The following is a 23,164-nucleotide window of genomic DNA, read 5'->3' on the forward strand; positions in this document are numbered from 1 at the left end:
TCTGATGCAAAGTAATTTGCTGCTACTTTCTCAGGGTACCATTTCTCCAGTAAATTCTGAGAAATAATATATTGAGCTGTTAAAATGAGTGCTTTTTTTAGGAAACGAAATGGTTGGTTGACTATGTTTTAAACTAAAACTCCACCAAATGTCTTTATCCCTTCCTGCCTTTGAAGTGCAGCTGCTCTGACACAGCCTTGGTCTGGGATTCATTCTCAGCAGAAAATATATATGTCTGATGCCGATCAGGAAAAAATATAGAATACAACAAAGACAAATAGTTTTTAAAAATTGGTTCAAATGTGTTACATTAAACACTATTTTATTCTCCATTAATCATGAATTTCTGATAGTTGCGTGATCTTCTAATTTATAGATGATTAGTTGAAGTTAAGAAGTTTGCCAAAGTTGAATTTAATTAGAGTGACACAACAGACATGTTGACATCATGTGAGATTACTCAGATTTGTAAACAGCGTAATGGGTTATTTTTAAAAGGAACAGCAAGAGTGGGTGATTTGCAAAACATAATTGAAACTCCTTGATGTGGCACTTTCTTTATTTCTTAAATCTCTTTGTGACCTAAAGTATGGACACAACATTAGTTGGCACCAAATATATTCCAGCAAAGGCCTTTCCTGGACTGTTTATTTCGATTACCAGCTCTATCAGTTCCATTTAACTAACATTGCTGTTGGAAAAACCTGGATCCGGGTATTTACTGGAGGCCATAAAGGGAGGGATGGGGGTGGTAGGATTTTTGGATGGGAAACTCTGAAGCAATAACTTCTCAGACCGCTGCCAAAATTCAGCCTTTTCTTTTCCATGTCTTCAAAGATGGCCATAAAGTGATGTTAAGCATTGAGTGTTGATAATTCCTTTCACTTGTTTTAGCATGATTTCCTAATTTAGCAGCATGTTTTGCATCCATATTAGAAATTCAGAATCCTGAATGAGTCTGATTTTCATTGTGGTATAAAATCCAGAATAAATGCAAGATTCCGTATTGGTGACTATGTAAATACCGGATGATTATAAAACACAACAAATACATAAAGCCTTTAGGGCAAGAAATCTGTCATTCCTACTCAGACTGTGTAAATGGGACTCCATGCCCATTAATGAGGTTAATTACTCTTTGAACATTCACACAGTTCAAAGGCAAATGTGCACTCCCTTAATGTCCAATTTCCATGTGCCTTGGCCTGTCTTCAGGTCCGTTGCCCAGGGCTGCAGCTAGACTTTAGAAGATATTTCCTATGACCATGTGGGTTTCCTCCACGTGCTCCAGTTACCTCCCACAGTTGGTAGGTTAATTGGTCGATGTGAATTGTCCTGTGATTAGGCTGGGGTAAATTGGGGGTTGCTGGCTGGTGTGGTTTGAAGGTCCAGAAGGGCCTATTCTGTACAGTATCTCAATAAATCTTTTCTTTTCAAAATATATATATTTATTAATTAATTTATTTAGTGATACAGCATGGAGTAGGCCCTTCGAGCTACACAACCCCACAAGCCTAATTAATGCTAACCTAATCACGTTACAATTTACAATGACAATTTAACCTACCAGGTACACCACACATTCCACAGGAAGGACAGAGACTCCCTACAGAGCGGGTCTGGAGTTGAATTCCGAACTCCATAACACCCCAAGCTGTTATAATATTGCGCTAACCACTACACTACCATGGCATCCATAAGTAATTTGACTTAATATGGATTGGAAAGGAGATGAATTTTAATTTTAGAAGCCCAGTTGGTTATTGCATGCTCCTAACAAAACAGTAGGAATCCTGTATGACTTGCATGAGTAAGAAACATCCCCTGAGTTACTTCAGTAATCCTGGTGATCTATTGGAAAGCAGTGCTGTGACAACTGGCAATCCTGTTTTGAAGACAAATCCACATTTATGATGACAGCAGTCTAAGCTTCCATTAAAACATGCATAATACTGGTTAGCTACTTCAATGGAAGCAGTGTGCTGTTGCAGGTTCACTTCTATGTGTAAGTATCACCAACTATTGGTCCTGGCCTCGGTAACAAAACATGTAAATGCATTTACTTTCTCAGAAGGTGAAAGAAATTTAACATGTCACCGTTGGCTAAGCATTCTATCTGGATGCATCACTGTTTGGTATGGCAACTGCTTTGTCCAAGACCTCGAGATCTTGCAGAGCGCTGTGAACGGAGCCTCAGCCTCTCCTTCACTGCCTACAATTCGTGCTGCCTCGAGAGAACAGCCAATATAACCGGATACCACCCCCCCCCCCACCACTTGGGTTGTTCTCTCTTCTTCGCTCAAGCAGTAGCTATAAAAGCTTGGAAGCCCATACCATCAGACTTGAGGACAGCTTCTATCCTGTATTTATCAGCCTCATCGACCGACCTCTCATATGCTAAAGATGAATACTGATTTCCCAAACTACAGTGTTGTGGCCCTTGCGCTTGATTTACCTACAGTGCCACTCCTCAGTCGTTACAACACTATTTCCAGCATTCTGAAAATGACACACAGACAAGAGTTTTTCACTCTATCTCAGTACATGTGACTGTAATAAGCCAGTAAATCAATAAGATAAATAAAAATGGCCTACTGCTGTCTGCTGAGGTTACACTGAGGTATCTGAATTTAAAAAAGGCTCTTACAGAAGACTGGTGTGGAGAATTATGTAAACAAACTAATTGCTTACACAATCTGCAGCTTTCAAATCAGGATATTGCCCCTGGCTGAGCACTGCAGAGTCCCTACTGAGAATATTGAGCACCGAGATGAGGAGAAATTTAGTCAGATAAGGGATGATGAATCTTGGAATTCTCTACTGCAGAAGGCTGTGGATGCCCAGTCAGTGAGTTAGTTTAAAATGGAAATGGATAGATTTCTGGATAATAACAGATTCAAGAAACATGCAGAACAATGAGATCATGTTGGAAGTTCGCCTTGCTCCTATTTCCCATGTTTTTAACGCTTTGTTTCCTGTCCCCTGTTGTTCACTTCTACTTTCTCCACTTGTATAGCTCTTGCTTCTGCAAGCAAGATCCAAATTGTTGGAATGAAGTGCTTGTCATTGCGACACTCTATGCAAGCTCTGAGACATGCATAGCTATAATGCTTATGACGGTGTTAAGTGTGTGAGGAACATGAATGATCAGTCTGAGGCCAAATTGATAGATTCCTAATGGTGGTGGTGGTGGGGGGCAGGGGTTGGTGGTATTCTTTATGGTTAGCAATGGATATGATGAATTGAACATTCATGAGTAACACACACATAAAATGCTTGAGGAGCTCAGCAGGTCAGGCAGCATCTATGGAAATGAATAAACAGTTGACTTTTCAGGTTGAGAACCTTCATCAGGACTGGAAAGAAAGGGGAAGAAGCTAGAATCAGAAAGTGGGGTAAGGGGATGGAGTACAAGCTGGAAGGTGATAGGTGGGGCCAGGTTTGACACCTTTGGTGTTACTGTAAGGATCTGACATTTGAAGATGCATTCACTGACTTCCACCTCTTATGGCAGGTTATTGAACCACCTAAGCCATGAAATTCAGGTCATGCAAACAACAATAATTTTCTGCAAAGTTCAAAGTAAATTTATTATCAAAGTGCATATATGTCACCGTATACAAACCTGAGATTTATTTTCTTGTAGGCATGCTCAATAAATCCAATAGCCATAATACAATCAAAGCAAGACTGCACCAACAGGATGGACAACCAGTGTGCCAAAGACAACAAACTGTGCAAATACAAAAAGAAAGAAAAAAGGAAATAAATAAACAAACAAAAGATATTGAGAAAATGAGATGATGAGTTCTTGAAAGTGTATCCAGAGGTTGTGGGAACAGTTCAATAATGGGACAAGTGAAGTTGAGTGAAGTTATCCTCTCTGATTCAAAAGCCTGATGGTTGAGGGATAGAAACTGTTCCTGAATCTTGTGGTGTGAGTCCTGAGGCTCCAGTACCTTCTTCCTGATGGCAGCAGTGAGAAGAGAGCATGTGCTGGATGGTAGGTTTCCCTGATGATGCATGCTGCTTTTTTGCAACACCGTTCCGTGTAGGCATGCTCAATGGTGAGGAAGACTTTACTGTGATGGACTGAGCCGTATCCACTACTTTTGTAGGATTTTCTGTTCAAAGCCATTGGTGTTTCCATACTAGGCTTTGATGCAGCCAGTCAATATGCTCTCCACCACACATCTATAGAAGTTCGTCAAAGTTTAGATGTCATTACAAATCTTTGTAAACCTCAAATGAAGTAGAGTTGCTGCCATTTTTCTTCATAATTGCACTTACGTGCTGGGCGCAGGCCAAGTATTTCAAAATGGTAATGCCAAAGAATTTAAAGTCACTGACCCTCTCCATCTCTGATCCCCCGATGAGGACTGGCTCATGGACCTCTGGTTTCCTCCTCCTGAAATCAATAATCAGCCTCTTGGTCTTGCTGACATTGAGTAAGAGGTTGTTGTTATGGCACAATTCAGTCAGATTTGCAATCTACCTTCTACATGGTGATTTGTAGCCACCTTTGATTCGGCCTATGACAGTGGTACGTAAATAAACGTTGGAGCAGACCGCTTAGTCACACACTCATGGGTATCAAGCGAGTAGAGCAGGGGGCTAAGCACACAGCTTTGTACTGCTTCTGTGCTGATGAAGATTGTAGAGGGGATGTTGTTTCAAACCCAAGGAGACTGGGGTCTGCAAGTGAGGCAATCAAGGATCCAATTGCACAAAGAGGTATTGAGGCCAAGGTCTTGAAGCTTATAGGTTAGTTTTGAGGAGATGGTAGTATTGAATGCCGAGCTGTAGTCACTTAAGACCTTCCTGATGTATGCATATTTGTTGTCCAGATGTTCCAGAGCTGAGTGAAGAGCCAATGAAATGGCATCTGTTGTGGACTTGTTGTGCCAGTAGGCAACTTGAATCTGATCCAAGTTGCTTCTCAGGCAGGCGTTGATGTGTTTCATCAACAACCTCTCAGAACACTTCTCTGTGGATGTAAGTGCTACTGGATGATAGAGGACAAACACACTGTAGGTTGGACAAATACCATTCTCTGCTTCAACTTAAATGTACTTCACCAGTTCAAAGGTGAATATTATGATCTTAATCTTTCCACTTTTGCCAGTCAACAGTATGGTTGATGCTGAATGCACATTATAACAACACAATGTTGGTCTGTATCCAGCATTTTTAAGTAGATCAATTGTACATCACAATCCCCCTCTCTCCTTCAAATTTGCTATCAAATGTAGCCCTGATTAGGGGTTTTTATAATATAATTTCCTAAAAAATTTCCAGCATAGCCAGATTAGTTGTAACAAAAAAAATACCACATTTTGAGTTCAAAAATAGAACCATAAAGAATAAGGGAAGTGACGGTACATTGGTATAGCTAGTAGAACCACAGGCTGGGATTGCCAGGACCAAAGTTCAGTCCTGACCTTGTCCGTGTGGAGGACACATTTTCTCCCTTTGACTGCATGGGTGCTCTCTGGGGACTCTGGTTTTTTCCAACATTCCAAAGTCGTGAGTTGGTAGGTAAAATTGACCCTTGCAAATTTCCCCTAGTGTATATGTGAAAGGTAAAATCTGGGGAATTTGTGGAGAATTTAAAACTGGGATTAATGTAGGGTTAGTGATAATTGGTGGTTGATGGTCAGATTGAATTTGGTATGCTCAAGGATATGTTTATGTACTGTGTTTCTCTCTGTCTAATAGAGAATTAGGCGGTGATCAGCAAGGCACAATTAAAGTACTGTCTGTGGCTTTGGCACGTGGTTATACAAAGCCATTGAAGCAAAAGGATTATACAAAGTACTTCCAACATGGATGATATCAGGACTATAGCAACTATAGTCATGATGAGGTGCTATGAGCTCAGTGGTGATTTTGTTAAAATCACTAACATTATTTGTAATTTTGATGGATGATTTTTTTAAATGTTCAGTTGTGAGTTGTGTATTCACTACTCATCTGAATTTGCCCATGAGAAATCTGTAGTGAGCTGCCAACTCAAACCATTGCAGTCCTTCTAATCAAGATACCCCCCACATTTCTGTTGAAGGAGAGATAATCTTGGATTTAGACCTATGCCAGTGAAGAAATAGTGATGTACTTTCAAATCAGGATGTGCTTTGTTATAATGGAGAACCTGTAGGTAATGGAAGTCCCTTGTATTTAATGGTGTCAAAAATTGCAGAATGGGTGGTGCTAACGTAGTGCATCTTCTTGAAGCAAATTGAGTGCCCTGATGACAGAGGGGGTAAAGGTTTAGGGTCCTGCATGCAGCGCTGCTTTGTTTTTGACTAGTGATGAAGCTGCGACATGGAGCATATTCCATCAGTATTTGATGTGTCTTGTGGATTAAGAGAACTTTTTGAGGGCCCCGGCAGGGAGGCACCTGCCTCAGGATTTCCAGCATCTGACCTGCTCTTAAAGCCGTTGTATTGATGTTGCTGATCCAGTTGAGTATCTGCTCAGTGATGCTGCTCGGCTTGCTGATCGGCGATGGTAATGCTGTGGATGCCTGGTTACACTTTTTCTTTGTCAGTTTGGAAATGGTGGGATGAATGGTTTAAGTCTCTTATGATTCTAACATGACAAATAATCGAGATTTATTTTGCATTACTGTAGTTTTGTATTAATCTAACGGGTGCAGACCATAAAACAATTAATCTTTGTTTGGCCCTCCTTAAGTTCAAATTGAAAAGATTGCACAAAGATCATACAGCTGACCATGTCAAACAAATTGCTCCAATCATAAGACGCATAGTTATGGTGGCCCTATTAACTGAGCTGTGATAGCGTAATTGTTAGCACATTACATTAAAAGATTCTTGTTAAAGTTCATTTTTCACACTATCTACACATTATATTATGTATTAATTCATTTTGTAAGGAAAGAGAAGTCCTATGTAATGATCTTGAATTGAATTAGAATTTCCATGCAATGCCCAATATTTTAAATTTTCACACTTTGTCTTATTAACCTCAATAGATGTGAGAAGAAAGGCAAAACTGCATTCTGTCAGTTGCAGTAAAATCAGTCCATTGTGTTAATTCATTAGTTTTGATGAAAGCAACCTCTTGTCCTGTGGGGAAGGGAGTTATTGTGCACACACTGGCCCTAAGTAGTCAATATGGCTTGTGTATGGAAAAGGGAAACATGAATAACAACACAAATCAGGAGTAGATAAAACGTATTGGTGTTTGTTTTCTGAAATTAATTCAGCTGACAATTCTTTGTGAAAGAGGGAGAATGAGAAATGTGAAATGCAATGACATGTTAAAATGAGGAGTATATTATAAAAGAAAATGAACAAAGGAAACTACATAAGGAGGAATCTGAAACAAGAACAGAAAATATTGGAAATACTCACCAAGTCTGTTAGAGAAAATCATTAAGAAAAATGTAGAGATATGATAAAGTACTTAAATAGAAATTGGTGGAGTGTTAACTGCTTAAAATTACATCAGTGAGACCATGTTGAATATAGTACCTCATCTTAGTTATCAAGCTAGAGATCCAACAAACTGGACTAGGTTCAAATATCAACATGAGGAATTTAAGTTCAGCTATTGTAAACTGAGATTAAAAATATAATATCAGTGTTGACGAACTTGAAATTAGCAGATTATTTGAAAAGCTCATCTGGTTCACAAATGGGCTTTAGGAAATGTCATCCTTACCTGATCTGGCTGTATATGTTACTTCAGACCCTCAGCAATAACTCTGAACTCCCTGCTGAAAAAGACCTGCAAACCTCTCACTTCAAAGACAGTAAAGGATGTGCAATTGCTGCTGCCCTCGCAGGTGATGCTCCCATCCTTTAAATGATAAAAAGCAATAACCTGTTTCTGCTTGTCAATATATATTTACAGAGTGATCTGTTACAGAGAAAGGGGAAGCTCTAAAGGTCTAACATTGTCAAAGTCAATACTTGGACTCCAGCACAGCAAACAGACTCAGTGATGAAGCAAAAGTATGAGTGAGGAATTGTGGCAGGTGACAATGACCTAGGGTTGCAGTTGCACCAAAGTCATTGAAAGGGGCACTCCTTGATGCTTACGATAGGTGACTCTATCTGTATGTAGTCTGCCATGTGTCAATTAATTGTTCTGGCCCCCAGTTCCTGCATCATTAGTACCTGCTCTTTTTGCCAAATTTTACTGGTTTTATTTCTCAGCCTTTCCCTGGCAGTCCTCTTGACAATCCCAAACACCTAGCAATTAGCCTATTTTCTGACCTTTAATAGTCAGCTTGCTTACTCTAACTCTAGCCACTTACCTATTCTGACTTTGCCAAATCTCTTGAATTTTCTTTACCAAGCTTGATAAATGAAAACATCAGCTATCTGTTCACAAAATCTAATTTAATGCTGGCTGTTTCTTGATGGTCAGATTTTATTTTTGAAGTAAATTGGAAACATTATTCTAATAAGGAAGAGATGAAATGGTGATTGAAAAAGTAAGAATTGAATGAAATTACACAGAATATATGTGAAGGGGAAAGAATTAATGTATTAGATGGAAAAAAAAGATCTGAGGAATGAAGTCTTGAAAAGAAGGATGAAAGTGAGGATGAAAATTTAAGAAATAAATGTGCTGTGTAGATTATATCTACACAGTTGACAAATAAACGTTAAAAATCATATGATCGGCTAGATTTCAGATTCTCTGCAAAGTTCATTCATAGTAATAACGAGCATAATTATTGGAATGAGTGGACATCTGCCATTGAAATTTATTTCTTTCCTTCCAAAAATTTGGTCAACCCTAGTACAAATGTTACTGTTGAACTATCAGAAAGATGCAAAGTAAAATTAATGCCATTAAAAACTATGAGTTGATGAACACAAGCTGATTGAATGGAAGTTGTGCTAATTTTATAAACTTATTTTTCATTGCTTTATAGTTTTTGAGGTCAAGATGACATGCTGAAAAGGTCTTCGACATTAGTTTATAGGTCTGCTGCTGTAAAATACATAGGAGTACAGCTTTTCATTTTTTTCATATTTCATTTATTTTCTCATAATTAACAGCCAAGAAGTCAAGTAAGTTTAAAGACTGGCTAGACTGCAGTAGCATGGAGGTCAAGCCAAATCCAGTTGCATTGGAGATCATGGCATACCTAGCATATGAAACAGTGGCCCAGGTAACGTGCTAATTTTATAAAATGGAGATTTATAATAGTATGTTAAATACATTTAAGGTGTGGTTTTTGTATTATCATCTGTACTGCATGTTTCTGTAAAAAGTATTGTATAGCTAGTGGCTCTGGTGATGATTTAACAACTCAGAGGTCATGAATTTTAATGGACAGGTGTGAAAAGAGTTTGCTTGGTCCATTTTTATTGCAAACTAACACTGATGAACCATACGTAAATTGGGGGGGAGGGGAGAGCAAGAAGACGGTTGTCACTATAACCAAATAGTCAGTTTGTACTTGCATGCAAGGATGTAATCGTTAGCCTCTTTAATGCATGTTTTAGAAAGGGTGGGAGGTTTAGTGGCAATGCCTTTCTGTGGTTTTTGCTTATTATGCTGTTAACAACAAAAATTCTGAATTACTTAAGCACATCAAAATTATTGCCAGGCTCATAAGAGATTAGCTAATTTCTTCACATAATGTCAAGTTAACACTTCTGTTTAAATCCTGTAATATATCAATATATTATTTTAAGCTGGTGGACCTAGCCCTTTTGGTGAAGCAAGATATGACTGCTAAAACTAGTGATCCATTTAATAACGCCAAGTCTACAATATTTGCACATCATAACACTGCGTTGCCTGAGGTAAGTACTTCAAACTAACATAGTCTCTAAGTGGGAGGAAATTTGCCTCCCAGATTTTCTCCCATGGAGACACAAATGCTACCATTTATTTTTTAGTAATATTAAGCTGCAATTGTGTGTGTTCCAATTTGGACTATTGCCTAACAGTACACACTCCTCATTGCAGAGTCAGATTCCACAAGGAACATTAAAATTTATATCAATTGTTATTCACCTTTAGCTGCTATCTGCCAGAAATCGTTTAAGATGCAAAGTTAGTCCTATGATACCTTTGAAATGGCTCAAAAAGTAAAATAATCAGCCCATAGAGTTCCACCTAAACTGTCAATCAGTTTATTAGTGAGAAATAAACTATGGACAAGCCTGAATCAATTGAAAGGTGAGTCATTGTAAATCTAGACCAGCTAATTACCACATTGTGAGTCTCAATCAAGAAAAAAGGCTGGAAAAGTTGATTTAGCTATACTGAAGAAACAATTAAATATTTATTTCCAAGTCAGAGTGTTGTGTGACTTGGAGTGGAACCTACAATTACTAGTATTTCTGAAAACCTAAAACTCTTGTTTTTTTATTTCAGAGGTACTAAAGGAATAGCCCAGGCAGGTATCTACAGTGCACTTTGTTGATCGTATGCATTGGTAGCCAAAGTGCACCTGCAGCTTTGGCTATTAAATAGGATGCAAATCAAGCTGCTTTATCCTGGATGTTCTTGTGTTTGTTGAGTGCTCCTAAACTGCACAAATCCAGACAAGTTACACTCCTGATGTGCCATGTATTTTATATTTCCATTGGTACTTGCCACCTATTAGCTTATCGGGCAAAGTCAGCATGGATTTGTGAAAGGAAAATCATGTCTGACGAATCTCATAGAATTTTTTGAGGATGTAACTAGTAGAGTGGATAGGGGAGAACCAGTGGATGTGGTATATTTGGATTTTCAAAAGGCTTTTGACACGGTCCCACACAGGAGATTAGTGTGCAAACTTAAAGCACACAGTATTGGGGGTATGGTATTGATGTGGATAGAGAATTAGTTGGCAGACAGGAAGCAAGGAGTGGGAATAAATGGGACCTTTTCAGAAAGGCAGGCAGTGACTAGTGGGGTACCGCAATGCTCAGTGCTGGGACCCCAGTTGTTTACAATATATATTAATGACTTAGACGAGGGAATTGAATGCAGCATCTCCAAGTTTGCGGATGACACGAAGCTGGGTGGCAGTGTTAGCTGTGAGGAGGATGCTAAGAGGATGCAGGGTGACTTGGATAGGTTAGGTAGTGGGCAAATTCATGGCAGATGCAATTTAATGTGGATAAATATGAGGTTATCCACTTTGGTGGCAAGAATAGGAAAACAGATTATTATCTGAATGGTGGCCAATTAGGAAAAGGGGAGGTGCAACGAGACTTGGGTGTCATTGTACGCCAGTCATTGAAAGTGGGCATGCAGGTACAGCAGGCGGTGAAAAAGGCGAATGGTATGCTGGCATTCATAGCAAGAGGATTCGCGTACAGGAGCAGGGAGGTACTACTGCAGTTGTACAAGGCCTTGGTGAGACCACACCTGGAGTATTGTGTGCAGTTTTGGTCCCCTAATCTGAGGAAAGACAGCCTTGCCATAGAGGGAGTACAAAGAAGGTTCACCAGATTGATTCCTGGGATGGCAGGACTTTCATATGATGAAAGACTGGATCGACTAGGCTTATACTCTCTGGAATTTAGAAGATTGAGGGGGAATCTTATTAAAACGTATAAAATTCTAAAGGGATTGGACAGGCTAGATGCAGGAAGATTGTTCCCGATGTTGGCGAAGTCCAGAACGAGGGATCACAGTTTGAGGATAAAGGGGAAGCCTTTTAGGACCGAGATGAGGAAAAACTTCTTCACACAGAGAGTGGTGAATCAGTGGAATTCTCTGCCACAGGAAACAGTTGAGGCCAGTTCATTGGCTATATTTAAGAGGGAGTTAGATATGGCCCTTGTGGCTAAAGGGATCAGTGGGTATGGAGAGAAGGCTGGTACAGGGTTCTGAGTTGGATGATCAGCCATGATCATACTGAATGGCGGTGCAGGCTCGAAGGGCCAAATGGCCTACTCCTGCACCTATTTTCTATGTTTCTATGTCTGAATACTGCCTAAGTTTTGCTGTATGCAGGCATAGGCTAATTTATTGCTGAAGAGTTGTGTGTACGTCAATCATCAGCAAACATTCCCACTTTGATTTTGCTTGAAAGCAGTATCGTGATGTGCAGCTGAAGACGGCTGTGCCTAGGCCATTGCCCTGGGGAATTCTAGCAATGCCTTGGGGATAATTGGTCTTCAGTAAACACAATTATCTTCTTTTGTTCGAGATATGTCTCCAATCGCTGAAGTATTTTTGCTCTTTGATGACCATTGACTTCACATTTACTAAGGTGGTCTAGGTGCCACACTTGTTCAAATGCTGTCACTGTCACTTAAATCTCACTTCAGGATTTATTTCTTTGAACCATGGTTGGACTAGGGCTTTGAGGTTTGCAGCCCAACTGTTCTGGCAAAAGTCATATTGGACAACACAAGCAATGAGTGGCTTAACTCACCACTGGAATCTTTTTGGAAAATTGCACAAGAAATTTGCAGTGCTCTTCTCTCACAACTAGAGCAGTGCAGCTAACACCCATTTGGCACAAATAACTGTGGACACCTTGTGAATGAAGCCTGAAGCTGCACATAGTATTGGCTTGTGTGGGTGGCTCTGTTGCTCCACTGAATGTGTTACCATTTCAGACAAAACATTCCTCTCCATGTGTCAATGGCGTCTCAGCATTTGGAGTTCATGCTGCAAGGACATAGTTACATGTTGAACCATTTAAACAGAATAAATCATCAGCAACTTTGTATTAATTGTCAACTTCCTCTGGACTAGACTTGAAAAACATAATAAGAGCCATTTGGGTTCCAGGATAATACAATATGGTCTCGGTGAACGATATTTTAGCAACGGAGTTGGACAGTATCTGATCTTTTTCTCTCCTGGTAGCAAACTCAAATTCAGCATCAGATTTTAATGAAAATTATTTTATGCAACTGGAACAAAGTAGGGAACATGGGAACAATAATTGGTCACTCAGCCCTTTGAGTCTGTTCCAACATTTAATGAAACCCTGGCTCCTGGATGTTCTACATCTCAATTCTTTACAAATGTAATTTATAATATATAAAAAAAACTACATGTGATATTGTTGTACATATCTGTGTGTGTGGTTGTGCACGTATGCTGTTTGAGATGAACATTGAATAAAGCAGCATGCTTTTTAAAGAAGAGAAACGACACTGCAGGTGCTGGAATCTGGAGCAAAAAATAGACTTGGAGAAAACTTAGTGGGTCAAGCAGTATCTGTGGAGGCAAGTGGGATGTGTTGATATTTTTGGTTGTGACTTTGCATTATTCTTGGAAAGCTGACACATCCGTTTTACCTCTGCAAATGCTGCTTGACATGCAGAGTTTTTCCAGCAGTTTATTCTTTTTTTCTCCATGCACTTAAAGCACTCCATGTTTCCAGTGTGATACCATAGATTGCAACTCACAGGGCTTTGCACATCACAACTGGTGACAATAGAATGGGAAAAAAAATATGAACATGTTGAAAGCATCCAGTGACTACTGTAAGTTCATGGTAGTAGGGTGAGTCTGAAATTAGTCACAATAGATTCAACATGCAGACATGAAGCAGCAGTACCTGACTTCAGAATTGAGTGTGGGAGACATAAAGGGTGGTGACTGTGGTTTGTCGAGAGAATAGCGCAAGACCCAAGCTGGCCATGGTGTTTATGATATAGTGCATGAACCATTCAGTTCTTATAAAGAACAGATGGAGATGTCCATCAAGACAAAGATTTCATTGAAATTGAATCCAAGGGCAAAGTCAAAACCAAACCAGATTATATTTAATTGCATTTCTTGTTTGTAGACAATCTACTTGTATTTGAGGTGCTCAGCAAAATAATTTTGCATTCTTTTAGATGCAACTTCATGTTCAACCTGTGAACGTAAAGAACAATCCTGAATCTCCTGAGAATACACCTCCATCAACCCCAACTACGCCAGCATCAACAGTGCCACATGTGTCTAAAACACATTCAGGAAATGTGGGCAATGGAAGCTTGGGTCAAGATTCCAGCAATTCCAAGGCAAAAACTCGCAAACGAAAAAAGGTCAGTATATTTTTTTGTATGATAAAACGACTTTCTAAAATAAAAACATAGAATATAGGAGCAGATGTAAACCATTTAACTCTTTTATCTGCTCTGCAGTTCCAGAAGATCGTTGATGGTTATCTTTCCCAATACTCTGTTTCCACTCTTTTCCCTACCCTTTGATACCCTTACTGTCTAGAAACTTAACTGGCTCCTGAAAATAGTCAGCAACTTGACTTTAACTGGCCCTGTATAACAGCAACTTCCATGGGTTCACCTCCCTCTGGATGTGGAAAATTTTCCTTATTTCAGTCATAAATTTTTTGCCCTATAACCTGAGACAGTGATACCTTGTTCTTGGCACCAAACAGTGGAAACAGGTCTCCACAGCTAGTCTGCCCAGCCTCGTCAGAACTTTGAGAATTTCAGTTAAATTACCTCTCATTCTTCTAAGCTCTATTGAATGCAATTGTAGTTGAGATAATATCTCGTCATTTGGCAGTTCCACTGTTGTAGGAATCAGTCTGATTAATCTTCACTATGCTTCCTCTATTCTGTATTTGTTTTGTATAATCAAAAAAAAACTTCATACAGCACTCCATGTGCAGTCTCACCAACAATCTTTACAAGTGTTGCAAGCCATCATTGCTCTTGTACTCAAATCCTCCTGCTATGAAAGCTAGTGTACATTGTGCTTTCTTAACAGTTTGCTGTAAGTTGGTAAATGAACAGTAACAGATATTTGAGCAGATAATTAATAATGCCCAGTATAACATGTCCCAACTAGAAGGGATTCTGTGGAAGATGAGAATCATCCAGATTTGATAAAGAAAGTCAAGGATAATGTCAAATTGGAAAGTAGGCCATTCTAAATAGCAAGGGGTAGTAGCAAACAAGAAAATGGACACATTTTTTCAGGAACCAAGGTGAAAGACTATAAAAGCTTATAACAAAAGATGATAATTGATTTTGAGAGACAATTTACATCTGATGTCAAAATGAACAGTAAAAATTTCTGTGGGTATATAAAACAGAAAAGGACAGCTAAGGTAAGTGTGCCACCTCTAGAGAATGGGGCTGGTGATGTAACAACAAGAGTGTTAGACTATCTACCTACTGATTTAAGAAACATGAAAGAGTAACACTAGAGGTAGTGCATGTGGAAACTTTCCAGGCTAAATCCTGGGATGGCAGAATTGCCCAATCAGGAGAGATAACAGTCTGCGTCTATATTCTTTGAATTTAGAAGAATGAGGGGTAACCTTATTGAAACGTCTAAGATCTTAAGGAGGCATGACTAGGTAGATGTCGAGATGATTGTAATAGTGAAAGAATTTTGAATGAGGGGATGGAGTTGCAAAGTAGGGGGATTGTCATTTATAAGTGAGATGTGTAGAATCTCACAGAGAGCAGTAAGTCTCTGGGATTCTTTACCCCAGAGAGTTGTAACTGGGATGTAGAATTGAGGATTATGGGGATCTGGCACAAAGTAGTAGTTAACGCCTGAGGTAGATCAGCTGTGATCATATGGAGTGGTGAGACAGGCTTGAGGCCTACTGCTGCTCCTGACTGTGTTCATGTCTGTTCTGTATCTTATAATATTTAAATATCAGTGCATTTTTACTTAAAACTGAGTGTAACCTAACACTAAGATCAATTCTGACAAGAAGCTAAACATCGCTACCAATATAAACTGGACTCATCAACTCATGTTATATCGTTATCTCTACCAATGAAGATGAAATATTTACTCTGTGGCGATGGTGCTTTACCCAGTCATTGAAGTAGAAATATCTATTGCTGTAATAAAGCAAAACTCAATAACTTGACAGTAGTTTTTTTCTTATATTTGTCCATGTCTATCTAACTTTCCCTTCTAATCTGCACCAGTAAATTGAGTATGCTTTGGCTTGCCCATCCCCCAACTTGGTAAAGGGTTAACGTTGGTCGGGATTCCGGTAAATAGTAACATGTTTACTGCTTAGTCTTCTATAAATAAAAAATTATTTCCACAAAATAGTACCTGACACATTCATGGCTATTATTTTTACAAATTTTGGCCTGTCACAGTGGGTGACTTCTCTTTCCCCTAAATTCCATTCTGGTGATATCACAGAATAATGTTTTGCTGAGGCCATAAGACATGTGAGCAGATTGATGTTGCAGTGTTCGATGTTCACCACCATCCTAACCGTAGGCACAGAATAATGCTCTTTGCCCATCGAGTCTGCTTCACCATTCCTTCATGGCTGATTTATTATCCCTCTCAGTCCCATTCTCCTAGCTTCTCTCTGTAACCTTTGATGCCCTGACTAATCAAGAACCTATCAATCTTCGCTTTAAATATGCCCAATGACTTGGCCTCCACTGCCATCTGTGGCAATGAATTCCGAAGATTCACTACCCTCTGGCTAAAGAAATTCCTCTTCATCTCAGTTCTAAATGAAGGTTCCTCTATTCTGAGGCACTGCCCTCTAGTCTGAGACTCATCCACTATAGGAACCATCCTCGCCACAACCACACAATTTAGGCCTTTCAATATTCAATATGTTTCAATAGGCCTCCATCATTCTTCTAAACTAGTGAGTACAGGCCCAGAGCCATCAAGCACACCTCAAGCGTTAACCCTTTCATTCGCAGAACAATTCTCGTGAACCTCCTCTGGACCCTCTCCAATAACAACACATCTTTTCTTAGATAAAGAACCCAAAACTGCTCACACTACACTCAAAGTGTAGTCTAACCAATGCCTTATAAAACCTCAGCATTATGTTCTTGCTTTTGTATTCTGGTCTTCTCAGAATGAATGCTAACATTGCATTTCCTTTCCTTACCACTGACTCAACCTAGAAGCTAAGCTTTAGGGAATCCTGCACGATGTCTCTGAAGTCCCTGTATGCTTCTAGTTTTTGAACTTTCTCCCTATTTAGAAAATAGTCTCCACCTTTATTCCTTCTACCAAAGTGCATGACCATGCAGTTACCTATACTGATTTCCATTTGCCACTCTTTTGCCCATTCTCCTTCTCTTGTCCTTCTGCAGACTCCCTGCTTCCTCAACACTACCTGTTCCTCCAACTATCTTTGTATCATCTGCAAGTTTAGCCACAAAGCCATTAAATCTGTAATCCAGCTCATTAACAGTATAATGTGAGAAGAAGTGGTCTCAACACCAACCCCCATGGAACACCACTAGTCAACCAGAAAATACCCCCTTTATGCCCAGTCTTTGTCTCCTGCCAGTCGGCCAAGCTTCTATTAATGCTAGTATCTTTCCTGTAATACCATAGGCTCTTATCTTGTTAGGCAGCCTCATATCCAGCAGCTTATCAAAAGCCTTCATAAAATCCAAGTAAACAACATCCATGGACTCTCCTTTCTCTGTCCTGCTTGTTATTTCCTCAAAGATTTGTCAGCCAAGATTTCTCCTTAAGGAAATCATGTTGACTTTGCTATTTTATCAGGTGCTTCCAAGTACCCTGAAACCCCATGTTTAATAATGGACTCCAACATCTTCCCAACCACTGAAGACAGGCTAACTGGCCTATAATTTTCTTTCTTCTGCCTCCCTCTCTTCTTAAAGAGTGGAATGACATTTGAAATTTTCCAATCCTCTGAAACCATTCCAGAATCTAATGATTCCTGAAAGATCATTACTAATACCTCCCCCATCTCTTCAGTTGCCTCTTTCATATCCCTGGGTGTAGACCATCTGATCCAGGTGACTTATCTACCTTCAGACCTTTCAGCTTCCCAAGCACCTTCTCCCTAGTAATAGCAACCACACTAAGTTCGGGCCCCTGACACTTGATCTTCTGGCATGAGTGTCTTCCACAGTGAAAACTGGTTACTTAATACTTATTAATTTAGTCCACCATTTATTTGATATTATTGGCTAGCTTACCTTCACATTTCCTCTTTTCTCCCTATTATGGCTTTTTTAGTTGCCTTCTGGTGGTTTTTAAAAGCTTTCGAGTGCTCTAACTTACCACTATTTTTTTTACTATATTATATGTCCTCTCTTATCCTTTTATCCCATCTCTGACTTCTCATGTCTGCCACAGTTGCATCATCCTCTCTTTAGAATACTTCTTCATCTTTGGGGTGTATCTATCTTGTGCCTTCCAAATTGCCTCCAAAAACTTCAGCCATAGTTGTGCTAGTATCCCCTTCCAATCAACTTTGACCAGGTCCTCTCCAATGTTCCCTCAAAGATGTGCACATGTACACACACACAGACACACACATCTTTTGCTACTAGCACAGAACGTTGTCACCCTCTACCTCGTTGGCATGTTAATTATATTTCACGATCATACACAATCACATTTCCTTTTCTGGTTTCTGATGTGGACGGTGTTGATAATGTGGACCTTGTGATGATTTGTCTGCAGATTTCAGAATTGGCTTATTTATATTGTTTTTATTGAAGGAATGATTGTCCCATTGTGTTGAATTCCAAAGAAGCAGAGAGCTTGAAGCACCAGAAAACTGCTAGTTCATTTAAAGCGGAATGGCTTAATGAAACAGTAGAAACTGCTACACCGACAGCTCATGAGGTCAGGAGGATACAGCTAGGAGAAATATTTACGTACAATACAGAAACTGGTGCTACTTGTGTGTATTGTTGCGATGCAAAAGTCGCTGAAGAATTTGCAAGTGGGAAGAAGTGTCATTTAGTAAGCAACTCACATATGGACGTTATGGAAAAGCTCTGGAGAGAAAATCCTATATTACCCACTACAGGCCTGCTACATATATTTTGTGAGAGTGTAGATGAATGAGAGCAAAAAAGATGAAACCCAGAGATCAAAGTTCTTTTTGACAGTGTTTTGCTAGCTGTTAAAATGAATATATATAAAATTCAGTGTGCACGTGTTGTTGTCACTGGACAAAAAATTGCCCTGCACGAGACTTTTGCGCACACTGTTCATGACAAATTAGAGGGAGCATTGGTCCTCTCTCATATCTCTGTAACTCCCTTTACTCCACTGTAATACTGATACATCTGATTTCAGCTTCTTCTCCTCACACTGAAGGGTAAATTCTATCATATTATGATCATGGACTCTTCGGGTTTCCTTTATCTTAAGCTCCCTAATCAAATCTGATTCATTGCTCAACAAATAATCCAGATTTGTTTTCACCTAATGGACTCAACCACAAGCTGCTCTGGAAAGCCAACTCATAGGCATTCTACAAGTTTCTTCTCTTGAGATCCAGCACTAACCTGATTTTCCTAATCTACCTGCATATTGAAATCCTTCATGACTATCATAACACTGCCCTTTTTGCATGCCTTTTCTATGTCCCATTGTAATTTGTAGCCCACATCCTATCTGCTATTCAGAGGCCTGTATGTAACTCCTTCCGGGTCTTTTTACCTTTGCAATTTCTTAACTGTACCAACAATGATTCTACATCATTCTACATCTATCTCACCCTTTTTTGGTTCATTATTTACCAATACAGCCACCCCACCCTCTCTGCCTACCTGCCTGTTCTTTTGATACAATCTGTATCCTTAGATGTTAAGCTCCAAAGTGTGATCATCTTTCAGCCATGATGCGGTGACGCCCACAACATCATACCAGTCAATCTCTATCTGTGATACAAGATCATCTACCTTATTCTGTGTACTGTGTGCATTTAAATGTAACATCAGTACTGTATACATCACCATAATAAAGGAATAAGATCTTGTTTTCTTTGCCACTCAAATCCATCAACCTATTTTCTGCATCTAATTGCTGTACCATATGTCATTGAATAATTGTCTCCATAACACTTGCAATTGTACTTTGATATATTCCAATAGCCTCAGTTTTGGTCCTCCATTTTACACACAACTTCTGATAATTTGCCCAACGATATTGTCATGGTCATTTCTTAATGTACTTGTCTCCGACAGAAGCATTATTGTGGAGTTTCCAATCTTGTTGTGTCAAATCCAAGAACTACAGTTGGGTTTTGCCACTCATTCCCAGACCAGGCCGACTATAACCTGAAGAGAGAAAAATATTCTGACTGCTTTTGTGTGATAACAACCGTCATCTGCCCTGTCTTATTTGTTACTCTGGTTGAGACTACCTATTAATCTGTCTCTGCCATTTTGCATCTCTTTCTGATACCACTTAAGCTAAGGTTGTCTCTGAATCTCTTCTTAGAAACACTGTCATCACCTTAAAAGCTGTCTTCAAATTTTGCTTATCTTAAAACATCCTACAGCTCCTTTGAACCTGATCTCATTAAACCTCTTACTCTCCACAGTAACGTAGTGGTTAGCATGATAGTTTACAGTGCCATCGATGGGATGATTGGGGTTTAATTCCAGCCATTGTCAGTAAGGAGTTTATACGTTCTCCCCATCACTGCATGGGTTTTCTCTGGATGCTCTAGTTCCCTCCCTCATTCCAAAAGAGGTATGGGTTAGGGTTAGCAACTTATGGGGATACCGTGTTGGTACTGGAAGCATGACACCATCTGCAGGCTGCTTCCAGCACATCTTTGTGCTGTATTGGTCGTAGGCTGTATGTTTACATATGCATCTGACAAATAAAACTAATCTTTCATCTTCACATTTAAACCTTCTTGGCTCATGTTAATTTGCCTTATAAATAATAGTGTAAGTCTGGAGATTCCATTCCCTCTCAAAATACCTTGACCATGTTGTTAGCTTTGGTTGCTTTATCAAACTATTTTACAACTCCCTCTTTGAAACTTGCCAACCATATCTAACCGCATCCTTGCAATCCTTTGTTCAGCAGTTAATAACGCTAACTCGAACCATAGTAAAGGCTCCTTGTGCTACTGCACATGGAGGGGCAGAAGTTGGGTGGGGAAGCCCCTTGACCAATTAAAGCGTTATCATCTCATGTGTGGCAATAACGCTATGTTTGTTTTATTTTCTCAGTCTCTTTAAAGTTTACACCATGAAATGTACTGAGTGTTGGCGCGTGGCCAAGTGGTTAAGGCGTCGGTCTAGTGATCTGAAGGTCACTAGTTCAAGCCTCAACAGAGGCAGCATGTTGTGTCCTTGAGCAAGGCACTTAATCACACATTGCTCTGCAACGACACTGGTGCCAAGCTGTATCAGCCCTAGTGCCCTTCCCTTGGACAACATCGGTGGTATGTAGAGGAGAGACTTGTAGCATGGGCAGCTGCCGGTCTTCCATACAACCTTGCCCAGGCCTGCGCCCTGGAAACCTTCCAAGGCACAAATCCATGGTCTCATGAGACTAACGGATGCCTAGAGAGAAATGTACTGACTAAGAATATACAATTTTTTTACACTGCTTCTTTATATATTTTTTAATCACGAATAATGTCTATTTTTAAAATAATAACTAACTCTAACTAGAATCGCAGATTACTTTTTTCCTTGCTTTAGTTGATTGATCTTTAAAGTGAACTTTCTTCCAGGTGAATGGTGAATTCTATGACTTTGCTCCGGACTGAAAATTACAGCCTATTTTATCTCTCATATGTTCAAGTAAATCTCTTTATAACTTCAACTATAACTCCCTTATTTTGTAAACAAATCTATTTTAAGTTTAAGGAGAACATATTTTTATTATTTTCAACAGACAAATGTTCTTCCCTGTTCTCAAACTATCACTGTTTCTGCCTCCACAGTATTTACTTATCAAAATTGTGTTAAAGTTCAGGGTTACAGCATATTTTGTAAACTTCTGTTGCGCAATCAGAGTCAACTAATTCTAATTTAAATCCATTACAAATGCAATGTAACCTTTAAGTGGAAACGATGCAAAATCTTTTTAAAAACTATATTAAGAATGTTATTAATTGTTATTGGAGCTGTCAAATAGAACGTACTGTTACAACTCTACAGCACAGTACGGGCTCTTTGGCCCATGATGTTGTGCTGACCCCTTAATCTGTTTCAAAATTAATCTGACCCTTCCTTCCCATTTTTTTTAACCACTTGTGTATAAAGAGTCTCTTAATTATCCCTAATATATCTGCCTCTACAACCACTACAAAAATCCTACCTTTGATTTGACAGGCTATCTATACTTTGCTTCAAGCACTTTAAAATTATTCCCCCTTGTATTATTCATTTCTGCCCTGGGAAAATGTCTCTGCCTACCCACACGATCTACTGTACATCTCTTATCACCTTGTACACCTCTATCAGGTCACCTCTCATCCTCCTTTTCTCCAAAGAGAGAAGCCCAAACTTGCTCAACCGATCCACACAAGACATGCTCTCTAATCCAGGCAGTATCTTGGTAAATCTCCTCTGTGCCCTCTCTAAAGTTTCCACATCCTTCTATAATAGAACATAGAACATAGAATAGTACAGCACAGTACAGGCCCTTCGGCTCACAATGTTGTGCCGACCCTTAAACCCTGCCTCCCATATAACCCCCCACCTTAAATTCCTCCATATACCTGTCTAGTAGTCTCTTAAGTTTCACTAGTGTATCTACCTCCACCACTGACTCAGGCAGTGCATTCCACGCTCCAACCACTTTCTGAGTAAAAAAAACCTTCCTCTAATATCCCCCTTGAACTTCCCACCCCTTACCTTAAAGCCATGTCCTCTTGTACTGAGCAGTGGTGCCCTGGAGAAGAGGTGCTGGCTGTCCACTCTATCTATTCCTCTTAATATCTTGTATACCTCTATCATGTCTCCCCTCATCCTCCTTCTCTCCAAAGAGTAAAGCCCTAGCTCCCTTAATCTCTGATCATAATCCATAATCTCTAAACCAGGCAGTATCCTGGTAAATCTCCTCTGTACCCTTTCCAATATTTCCACATCCTTCCTATAGTGAGGCGACCAGAACTGGACATAGTACTCCAAGTGTGGCCTAACCAGAGTTTTATAGAGCTGCATCATTACCCTGCGACTCTTAAACTCTGTCCCTCAACTTACGAAAGCTAACACCCTATAAGCTTTCTTAACTACCCTATTTACCTGTGAGGCAACTTTCAGGGATCTATGGACATGTACTCCCAGATCCCACTGCTCCTCCATACTAACAAGTATCCTGCCATTTACTTTGTACTCTGCCTTGGAGTTTGTCCTTCCAAAGTGTACCACCTCACACTTCTCCGGGTTGAACTCCATCTGCCACTTCTCAGCCCACTTCTGCATCCTATCAATGTCTCTGTGCAATCTTCGACAATCTTCTACACTATCCACAACACCACCAACCTTTGTGTCGTCTGCTA

The 23,164-nt window shown here is 39.6% G+C and overlaps 1 protein-coding gene across 9 annotated transcripts in view; it reads left to right on the forward strand.

The window, feature by feature from the left end:
- supt3h (SPT3 homolog, SAGA and STAGA complex component) overlaps nucleotides 1-23,164 on the forward strand; it is a 425,840-nt gene that overhangs the window by 340,267 nt on the left and 62,409 nt on the right. For all 9 annotated transcript variants that reach the window (XM_063035264.1, XM_063035273.1, XM_063035254.1 and 6 more), the window contains 3 exons: nucleotides 9,042-9,154; nucleotides 9,684-9,794; nucleotides 13,794-13,985. In XM_063035264.1, the coding sequence (XP_062891334.1) occupies nucleotides 9,042-9,154; nucleotides 9,684-9,794; nucleotides 13,794-13,985 (416 nt within the window). The remainder of the gene's footprint in view (nucleotides 1-9,041; nucleotides 9,155-9,683; nucleotides 9,795-13,793; nucleotides 13,986-23,164) is intronic.

This window comes from Mobula hypostoma, chromosome 2 (assembly GCF_963921235.1).
Source record: "Mobula hypostoma chromosome 2, sMobHyp1.1, whole genome shotgun sequence".
Classification (NCBI taxonomy): domain Eukaryota; kingdom Metazoa; phylum Chordata; class Chondrichthyes; order Myliobatiformes; family Myliobatidae; genus Mobula; species Mobula hypostoma.